Source organism: Scomber japonicus, chromosome 13, assembly GCF_027409825.1.
Source record: "Scomber japonicus isolate fScoJap1 chromosome 13, fScoJap1.pri, whole genome shotgun sequence".
NCBI lineage: Eukaryota > Metazoa > Chordata > Actinopteri > Scombriformes > Scombridae > Scomber > Scomber japonicus.
In genome coordinates this window covers 23,415,257-23,424,624 of record NC_070590.1, presented here as the reverse complement: position 1 = coordinate 23,424,624, position 9,368 = coordinate 23,415,257, and the positions used below count along the sequence as shown (strand labels likewise).

The 9,368-nt window shown below is 41.0% G+C and overlaps 1 protein-coding gene across 1 annotated transcript; it reads left to right on the top strand.

Moving 5' to 3' along the window:
* The first annotated feature begins 5,951 nt into the window (after positions 1-5,951).
* flrt1a (fibronectin leucine rich transmembrane protein 1a) lies at positions 5,952-8,009 on the top strand. Its single transcript, XM_053331816.1, has one exon. It carries the CDS (start codon positions 5,952-5,954, stop codon positions 8,007-8,009), a length of 2,058 nt encoding a protein of 685 aa, XP_053187791.1.
* The last annotated feature ends 1,359 nt before the right edge of the window (positions 8,010-9,368 follow it).

Genomic DNA, 9,368 nt, shown 5'->3' with positions numbered 1-9,368 from the left:
TTATGTAAATTGATCCAGTCTTGGGTTCCAGTATCAGATTGGGGGTTGTTGTGTGTATACTCTACTCTGCCTGAGGCGGCTGGCTGTCTGGCTAACACATTACCCCACATCCATGCTTTGCTCCCCATGTACAGATAACTGAAATGTAGACTCCCACCATATAGATTGTGCACATATGGGTTAATGTTTACAATTCAATCACGCACGAATAGACAAACACACAATGCTTTCGGACCAGAAACATTCATGTACACAAACATAAAGGGCTGTCACGTACTGTTCATGCTTTTCCATTATTTTCCAACATAGGAGGCAAAATGAGTAACCGTGATACAAAAACCCCCTGAAATGTCTGTCTGCCATAGCACCCGCTTAATCCAGAGAATCACAGCTCAATATGCTCTATTAATCCCTGTGGCTCTGTGCACCATTTCAATCTCACACCACATCTATCTTGTTTTTAAAGAGCTGACCCAAATACTCCAGCATTCAAGAGACTCACTACCGAAGCTCCTGGGATTCAAAAGTCATCCATTCTTTAGCACTGCTCAGCCTCACATGCACGCATACACATGCACACACACACGCTGAAACCCTATGAACATTTACAATACAATACAGGGTCCAGCCTTCTTGGCCATGAAATGAATTCTTATCAAACTTCTTAAAGTGTATAAACAGTTTCAGCTTTTAAAGTTTTCAGAAATCATTTTACTCTCCACTTAAAGTACACTGACACCAATACACTGCGGATTGAAGTGGAAATAGGCACAAAAATCGATTAGCGGTCGTACTTTAATTCATCAGGGAATATGTCGTGGAGCAGCACACAAATGTTACACCTGCTGAAGAATAGTGAGTTTGAGAGTTAAAGGGAAACTTTGCCAATTTTCAGCTAGCATTGAATCATTACAGTGTGGGTAGTATATGCAAATGAATAATGTTTAACTTCCTTCTGTGTTGCCTGCACCCAGACCTCCCTGCTCATTTGCTGGCAAAAATGCCACTGGGTGATGCAAAACGTGTCATCCAGCAGACTTTGGAGATTTGCATTACACCACAAACTCCATTTTTACATTTTCAGTAGAGGTGCCTTCAAGGACAGTAAATATTGTAAAATATCAGTATATTTGAAATAAAACTAGTTTCATGATACAGTATGTTTGCATTGATCCACATACATAACTAATGCCAGCATCCTGATACTTTTATGATATATCCAGATTCTTTGAGGAAAAACATTTTATAAGTTAAAAATACGTCTCAGCAAAGAGATATAATAGATCTTTGTCTCTGCTAACTTTGTCTCTGCTGGATGTAAACATACCGTCTGTAGAGTCAGTCAATCTGATTGGATGAGACACAAGCATTGTGGTTGGTGTAGGATTTGCCCGTAAGAGTAGGATGGCAAATTTAGAGCCCTTTTCTCATTTTCTCTAGTCATAGGGCACCAATTTAAAAAATAATTATATATAATAATAAAATTACCATGTAGGTGACCTAGTTTTAAGAAATCGTTATATTCACAGTGGTGAAGTTTCCCTTTAAAAGATTATTTGACAGATGGTGACACAAATACAAGATCTAAAACAAGAATAGACTTGCAAAAAATGAATGACACAATATTTTTGGCCACAATTGCATTATTATGCTTTGTTTGTTGTTGATAACATTCTAAAATTTAAAGACTGATATCAGATGTAGAAATATATTAATAATACAAGATGATGGGGAATAGATGGTTTCTGTATGAACAATATCTGAATAATATAGAAAGAAAGGAACATAGAATACCAACAATGAATACAGATGTGTTATTATTCTATACTGAAGATAGCTGGACTAGAGGAAAGTTTGTCTTGAACTTCATTTTATTTCTAAATGATCATCCCTCCCACCTTTTAAATGCCATTTTTCTCAGTGTTGCTGTGTAGGACTGAGCAGAGCAGGGCACCATCAGTGAGGTTAAAATCAAGTGACACATTCTGCTGCAGCCAAAATATAAATTGCTTTCAGCCAGTCTGGATTTCTGTCATCCATTTTCCCATATATTATCCTGTGTTGCCTGGAAAAAAATGTTTTCTGAATGTTTCATCTCCTCCAATGCTTCTCTGTTTAATTTTGATGAGGACATCGTCTACACACACATTTAAGTGGAAGTAACCTAATGGAGAATGACTGCTTATCCTTCTTTTGTATGAAGAATTTACAAAACATTTGGATCGGCTAATGATAGACAGTAATTACTTTTCTATTAAATTATCTCTGACCGACTATGTTTAAACAACTGATGGAGTGTTTGCCATTTTTTCAAACAGCGATTCATTACAAATTTAAAATTAAAATTAATGTTGACAAAGTTGATTCTCTAATTTGAAATATTTTGGTAATGAATAAGCACTTACAGCACAGATAAATGTTTGCAAATATATTTTCAACAAAGTCAACTCCCAGCAGGGTTGCCATTTGTTTGGTTAATTATCATGCTGTCTAACTTAACACTCCTGGGAATCCTGTAATGCGTGTGAGAGCCGACTGGCTCTGGCAGATCACCTCGAATTTGTGTGGAAATCAATACTACAGGCTGAGTATGTCTGCTGCTGTGTGGGCCTTAACGGTTTGACTAATGGCCCTGGTTATTGAAGACTGCAATGGGCTCAAGTTGTCACTGAAGGAGTGTTGCAATTTACCAGTTTCCAAATCTCTGTAGCCAGTACTGTACTTACTGTTATGACATCTCCCACTTAATCAGTAACAACAACAAATGATGATGCCAATCAACGTCTGAGGACAGCTTATGTAGACTTCCGTAGTACGTTTATGGTGGCTGAAAAAGGTTAATTAGTTATCACATCATCTACATTCAGCTGCTGATGATATCACTGTCCTTTATTCATTCTAAACAACTAAATTAAGAAGATATGAATTGCAGAGAAGTTTTAATGAAGTTTTAAAGTGTCCATTGCCATCCTGACTGCTTAATTAGAATTTAGCTCTTGAACATGCTGTTCCTTCTTGATAGTGAAAAGTATCTTCAACTCTGTCTGGCTAATGCAGCCATCTGCTGGCAACTCCTTGTGGAGTTATGAAGGCTCTCAAGATCTCTTAAATAATTTAGAAGTTGAGAGTTTTCTCAAGACTTCATATTTATGCACAAGGCTTAATTCTAAATGTACCATTGCTTTTGTCAGTTCCAGAGTTGCTTTTCCTAAGACTAATTGTTTACTCTGCTTTGAACAGTCAGTACAGTACACACCAAAGATTAGTTTTATGGCTGTCTGTAATGTTGGATTACTGTATAATTATTTGCAGTTATTTTGGTGCTCATTTTGGCTCCTAATTGATGACAGAATTTTGCGAAAGGCTCAAGATTCAAGATGACTTAATTTGTCTCTAGGAAAATTTGTCTTGGACATAAAGTCTGCCACATAAAAATGACATACAATTATAGTGCAGTAAGAGACATAAAGTGCATAGCACAGACAAGTGACATGAAATGCATTCAAATACATGCAACACTGCCCCTCATCTCATATCCTCCTTATATCCTGAGTTTAGGAGATTCACTGATGGAAGCATGAAATATTTTTTGTACTTATTCAACTACCTTTTCCTGTATTTAACTGGAACCCAAACTCTAACTCAAAATCCCACTAGGACCTCATATACGCACAAACTAAAGCCAGAAAGGTCAGTGTCTGTATCCATAAATCCCAAGGCAATGGTGTCATTAGAAAACTTAACAGTAACAGCACTGGGATGATTGCTGTACAATCATTTGTATGTAATGTAAACAGAATGTAAGCGCTCACTCATCCTTGAGGAATGCCTGCATTAATAAGTTTAGATTCATATAATGTCTGGTTCACTCAGACTTGCTGGATCCTGTTGGCCAAAAGTGAGTGATACCACCTGATCATATATGGCTTAACAAACATCTGTCTGAGCTTACTGGGATGGATGTGTGGCTGCAGGCTATTAAAAGCAGAGTTGAAGTCTGCAAACAGCAGTCTGGCATTGGCCTTGGAGGTTTCAAGGTGTTGCAAAATAAAATGTGTTATAGTTAGTATTGCATCACCAGTGCTACGATTTTCTTTATAGGGAAACTGACAAGAATGTAGCTATCCATTTATGTTTGACTTCCACACCATTATCTTTTTCAGACATGTCATTACAGTAGAGGTCAGGGCTACTGGTCTATAGTCATTACTTTTCTGGGGAACAGGCTTTTTTGGAAGAAGAGTAATGATTGCTGTTTACCAAGAGATGAAACTATATGTGAATCAACAGACCTTAGAAAGACAGAAAGCCAGGCTGGTATAAGTTCCTCTGCACATGTCTTCAAAAGGATAGCTGAGACATCATTAGGGTGTGTTGTTTGTTCTTTTAAATAGTCCTGTGACTTCTCTGGGACTGAAGTCTATCCTTTGAACACCTTTATTGTTATGGTGTTAATTACACTGTCATGTTCTAAAGAGAAATCATGTGAGTCAATGTAGAAATTGTTCAAGCTGCGTTGTTCTTTTAGCTATATTAAGTTTCTGGTTCAGTTGCCTCGGTGCTGATCTTAGTTACACTTGGACCTTATTTATGAAAGCAAGCCTCTTATGTTTGATACAATCCTTGATGTCTTTAGTAATGTAGGACTTGTTGGGATACTTTTTGGTTGTTTTTTGAGATATCACAGCATCCACACAGCATCCAAATACGTGTACGGTGATTTCTGTGGATTTGTTCAAATCAGGCTCAGACTTTAACAAAAGGGTTTGCTCCTCTAAAGGACTGAATAGTAGACAGGAATGAGCTGAACAGTATTGTGATCAGAATGGGACAGCGTTGATTTGGCTTTAGCTGTATGTGTGTTCTGGATATTTCTATAGCATTTCTCAAGACTTTTACTGTTTCTAGTGTCACATTTGATACACTGTTCAATGGTTGAAATCCCCCCAAATAAGCATGAGAGTATCTGGGATATGTTGCAACTGCCTGTGTACACAGTCTGCTACAGCTCTCCCTGCGTTTCCACTTGAGGGCACATAAACAATGTTACCAAATCAGAAGAAGACTCAAACAAAATAGTCAAATGTATTATAAATGGGTTATAAATAATCTCTTGTGTGGTGTATTGCCTACAGGGCCAATAAATTGATCAGCCCATATTATTGGCCGCTATTGGCTTATCACAGATTTATCGGTTTTGGCACATATGTTGTTCAATATGCATATTTTATAGAGTTACAGTATATAGGCAGCCTTTTATGTATATTTTTTATTCTTTTTCCAATTCAAGTTGGAGGTTTTTGTTCAGTTTTTTTACTTAGTATTTATAATGATTAAATTCCCAGTGAAGTTTACTGTTTCAGTGCATTGAATGTGCATTTATGTGTATGTTCTATATAGATAAGTTTATCCGCCCATATATCGATTTTGGAATTTCTTTCCTCCCTAATATTGTATTGGCATCAGACCCAGTATCAGCTAGGCCCTAATTACCTACATCACTTATCATTGACATAAACACGTAGTTCCACCCCTCGCCTTACTTGACTCAAAACAAGTGAAGTTAACAAGTGAGCTAGAACTATCCTGATGCAGCCAAGTTTCTGTAAAAAACATGATACATGAGTTGTGGTACTTCTGGTGTAAAGTTTGAGTTTAATCAGTGGCAAATGTGGAGACTGTGATGGGACTCATCATAGAGCCAGCTATGTATGCTCATCACTCCAAAGATTTGATTAATAATTGTAAAAAAAAAAAAATTATTTAGTGCAACACATCTCTGTAGCTTCAGTGTAGATAATGTATGATCATTGTAGTAATAATTTAGGTCATTTGTCCATTAGTGCTGACTATAATTTTTCTTTGTTTTTCAGGGTGGAGGTCAGTGGATTCCAGCTCACCACAACAATTTGAGGATTAACAGCAGCACTGGAAAAGACAGAGAAATGCCTATGTTCACCATAATGGCACCTGTAGGTGTAGCTAACCTGCGGGCTTGGCCCCTCCTGTTGTTTCTTTGCTTGACACTACGTGCTGGCATGCTTCAGTTTGTTGCAGCCACGATACAAGGGTACATTGGAGAGAGGGACATGATATGCCCATCTGTATGCAGATGCGATGAGGATTTTATCTACTGTAATGACCGTGGGCTCAGCTCCATTCCATCACTGCCTCCTTCTGCGTCTGTCCTCTACCTTCAGAACAACCACATAAACAACCCAGGCTTGCCGACTTCCTTGGAACACCAGCTTACCGTCCGTGTGGTCTACCTCTATGATAACGAACTCGATGAATTCCCCGTGCACCTGCCACCATCGGTCCGTGAACTGCATTTGCAGGACAACAACATCCGCACCATTCCTCGTAGTGCACTGGCTCGGATGCCCTTGCTAGAGAAGCTCCATTTGGATGACAACTCTATTTCCACTGTCAGTATTGAGGACCAAGCCTTTGCTGACAACCCACGGTTGCGCCTACTTTTCCTTTCACGCAACCATCTGTCTAGTATCCCCTCAGGACTGCCTGCCTCTCTGGAAGAACTCCGTCTGGATGACAACCGAATCTCCACTATCCCAACCCATGCCTTCCGAGGCCTCACCTCACTTAGATGTCTAGTCCTGGATGGGAATCTTTTGGCCAACCAGCGCATTGCTGATGACACATTCTCACGCCTTTCCAACTTGACTGAGTTGTCCTTAGTCCGTAACTCCCTCCAGACCCCACCTGTCAACCTGCCCAGTGCCCATCTACAGCGCCTTTCTCTACAGGACAATGCCCTGACTCATATGCCACGTGGTTCCTTGGATGGCATGGGCAGGCTGCAGAGGCTGGACCTGTCGGGAAATAACCTGACCACCCTGCCGAGGGGACTGTTTAAAGACCTGGACAGCTTGGGTCAGCTGCTGGTGCGAGGTAATCCTTGGCACTGTGGTTGTAACCTGCGTTGGCTGTATGACTGGCTGCATGCCCGTGGTAACTCCATCACTGTCAGAGGTCTCACCTGCCATGGACCTGACAGGGTGCGAGATATGGCTTTGACAGACTTGGGCAGCGAGATGGAGGAGTGTGAGGTGGTGAGGACAGCAGGCACCAGAGACAGAGTGGGTGGAGGTGGAGTTGATAGCTCTACCACCAACACCCCTCCACAGGGCTCTCTTTTCACCCTCCGCTCAAAGCGACCTGGCCTGGGGCTTCCTGACTCTGGCTTAGATTACACTCTCAGCAGCAGCGGTGTGGGAAAGAGCCTGGCCCTCAATGTGAAGCCTCTCTCTCATAACAGCGTTCGTGTAACCTGGAGCGTGGCCCAACCCAGCTCCTCCTTCAGGCTGAGCTGGCTCCGACTGGGTACTGGTAACGCCATGGGGTCTATCACAGAGACGCTGGTCCGGGGCGATCGTCGGGAGTACCTGCTAACCTCCTTGCAACCGCGTTCCAGCTACATTATCTGCATGGTGCCCCTAGCAGCCAGTTCAGAAAGCAAAGGGGCAATTTCTGGAGACTCTGACTCTGATGAAGCTCTGGTGTGTGCAAAAGCTGAAACATCAGACATCATCCCAGTGGAGGAGGTGGAGGATGAAGATTCACAGCAGATGACAGTGCTGCCTCTGGCAGGGATTATTGGTGGAGCTACTGCCATTGTATGTTTGACTCTTATATTTGGCGTCTTCTGTTGGTATGGACGTAAGAGTGGCCATTTGTGTTCCCGTGACCATTACACTCGCAACAGCTCCCGAAAAAGCAAGAGCTATGATGATTACATTGAGTCAGGCACTAAGAAGGACAATACCATCTTGGAGATCCGTGGTCCGGGGTTCCAGATGACGCCTATGGCGGCTTGCCAACCAATGCAGCCTAAACCCCTACAAGAGGATTACATCATTCATACCATATTCCCCTCCAATGGCACTGGCCTGTACAAAGGTGCCAACCATGTTTCTAATGCAGGACATGGCACCAACCGGGGCTATAGAGACGGAGGAATCCCAGATATAGACTACTGCTATACATGATGTACTATACCAGATCCTGTTCACAGTGTTATTGGTAAACTGTATAGATGCACAATTTCCCTTCGCATGGACACTTCTGAAGCACCCCTCTGTGCCTTCTTCTTCTGGTCTCCCATTCCAAATTACCTGCTGTTCTCTGCACTGAAAGTACTGTATGTGATTAACTGGAACTGAAACTGTGTGGGAACAGTTCACTGCAGGAAGCAGCAGCCAATGCCCCAGGTGTAAATGCACAGCTGACTGTTTTGTCACCATCTTAGTAATGGCCTGTGTATGTTTTCCTTTCTGCTCTCTCCCTGTGACATGTAAGCAAAGAATGTATACACTGTGGAAAGGTCAAACTCAGCGGAAGTGCAGGTAGAGTTCCTCCGCCCACACACAGGATCCACAACTGAAAATTGATTAAGAAATGATGAGAAACAGACATTTTTCATTCTCATTTCCTGCTCACTGGTCACATACAGTATGAAGTCTTATCAACTCATTGTTCCAAATGCCTCAACTATATTGATGTGCCCTACCAGCTATCCAAGGAAAGGGCTTTGTAAAGCTGTGAATTGTTCTATTTCAAACAACCCGTTAACCACTTGTCTTAAAGTAAGCTTGTTATTACCTTATTCAGTAGATGGCAGGTTGATGATCTTATCATGGCTGATCAGCCTTGGTTATACCTCTTGAGATCATTCACCTGAGTTCAGCATTGTAGTGTTGCATCAGACCAGATGCAGCACAAGTGTGTAGATAATTTACTTAGATACCGACTGGGCTGTGTTTGAAAAATGCTTTGCAATTTTTATCAGTGTTTTATTTTTTACCATAAAATCCTGCATAACTCTCTTTATTTATTTATTTTACTCCTTATGTGATGTTTTTTTGTTTCTGCTAAAATTGCTTTTTAAATTTTCATCCTCCTGTGATGAAACCCAGTTTTGAAGATGGTGGATTGTTCTGTCCTAAACAACAAAATATGAGAAGTGAAGAAAACGTTCTGATGGTTGTCTGCAGGTTCCTGTTTTCCTAAATGCAGCAGAATGAATTCTTGAGACTTTAAAATGTGTAATTTGAAAATTAGACTCTACCCAAAGACTAGCATGTTAGTCCAGTGAGACAGTAGAGACCAACCTCAACCCCCACCTTTCCCATTTTGTGCCTGTGTGCTTAACCTGTGACTACAGTTGGTGACTTTTGGTTATGAAATGTTTCCTTCACATTCTTAAAGTGACAAATGAAAATCCAGACTGGACAAAATACTAAAAATGGGGAGCCTCCTGTACGTGGCAGACACTGAACTTCCAAATGAGGGAATGGACTGTGAGTTAAACTGAGGAGACTCAAACCGCAAACACTGTCGACCTGCAC